The sequence below is a fragment of the Palaemon carinicauda genome, chromosome 19 (assembly GCF_036898095.1).
Source record: "Palaemon carinicauda isolate YSFRI2023 chromosome 19, ASM3689809v2, whole genome shotgun sequence".
Classification (NCBI taxonomy): Eukaryota; Metazoa; Arthropoda; class Malacostraca; order Decapoda; family Palaemonidae; genus Palaemon; species Palaemon carinicauda.
Window position 1 is genome coordinate 129,192,942 of NC_090743.1, and position 1,146 is coordinate 129,194,087.

General features: G+C 28.7%; 2 protein-coding genes across 8 annotated transcripts in view; one reads left to right on the top strand and one right to left on the bottom strand.

Moving 5' to 3' along the window:
* LOC137658860 (calpain clp-1-like) overlaps window positions 1-752 on the bottom strand; it is a 13,955-nt gene extending 13,203 nt beyond the window's left edge. Inside the window, exon 1 of the mRNA XM_068393970.1 lies at window positions 702-752. Coding sequence (XP_068250071.1) covers window positions 702-737 — 36 coding nt within the window. The 5' untranslated portion in view covers window positions 738-752. The remainder of the gene's footprint in view (window positions 1-701) is intronic.
* Window positions 1-1,146, top strand: part of LOC137658862 (calpain-A-like) — a 134,240-nt gene that overhangs the window by 78,243 nt on the left and 54,851 nt on the right. The gene's annotated exons all lie outside the window — the stretch shown is intronic.

Sequence of the window (1,146 nt, forward strand, 5' to 3'; positions counted from 1 at the left end):
TCTGACATCATAATGTTGTAATGTGAATATTTAAGCTATGATATGATGTGAATATGCTAACATTTTGTGTTGAGAATATCCTAACATTTTGATGTGTTGAGAATATCCTAACATTCTGATGTGTCGAAAATATCCTATAAATGATGTTGTGAAGTAATATGATGTTTTGCGAGTAAGCTAACAATGATGTGGTCATGTTAACATCATGGTGCAGTGAGAATATGCTAAAATAATAAATGTTGTGATGTTAATATGAAGCTGTAAACCATATTACACTTTAATGCAGAACTTAACTCGTATCTAAACTTTCTTATTTTGACAAAATAAAAGAAAATAAAAGTGACGTCATAAATCACAAGATTTGTACAGCCTGAATAATCACGTTTAATTATTCGTTTTTAAATCATACCACCAATTAATTACATACATTTCAACATGCCAATACTACTGAGAGCCAGATCGTGTACACATACATTAACATACTAAACCTAATGTTACTTATAAGTAACATTTCATGAAATATTACTACTTTATACATGTTAATGCTACTGAGAGCCAGATCATGTACACATACATTAACATACTATACATAATGTTACTTATAACTAACATTTCATAAAATATTACTACATACCTATTAATAAATGAAATTAAATATAAAAATAAAATAAAAATTAACATAACTAATAAAAAATACTTACATTATAGACGGTAAGGTTCTTGTATTCATAAGGCATAGTGACGACTTTATGTTAAACTCTCTATACCAAATTAACACTTGATATCTCCTCTTCAACGACACCTTAAGTTACTTCAAAGGTTAGCCGAGAGAGAGAGTGTGTTTTAAACTTTGTTTAATCTCTAAAGTGTCGACACTTAAAGAACTATAATCTTCAAGCATCAAGTTTCCAAAGTTATCAAGTTCAAGATTCAACTCTTATAATTTAGGTCGATTCACTGTATTAGGTCCAAGTTCAACTTCCGGGAGTAAAAATGTTAAAAGTAAATTAAATGCGTTTCGTATTTCGTAGAAATGTTTTCTGTTGTTAATGTAAAGATAAAAGTTGGATGTGGTTTTAGGGGACTTTTTAAACATTACATATCTTAGAGTGTGGTCATGCTATTATATTTCAAGTATTCTTCATG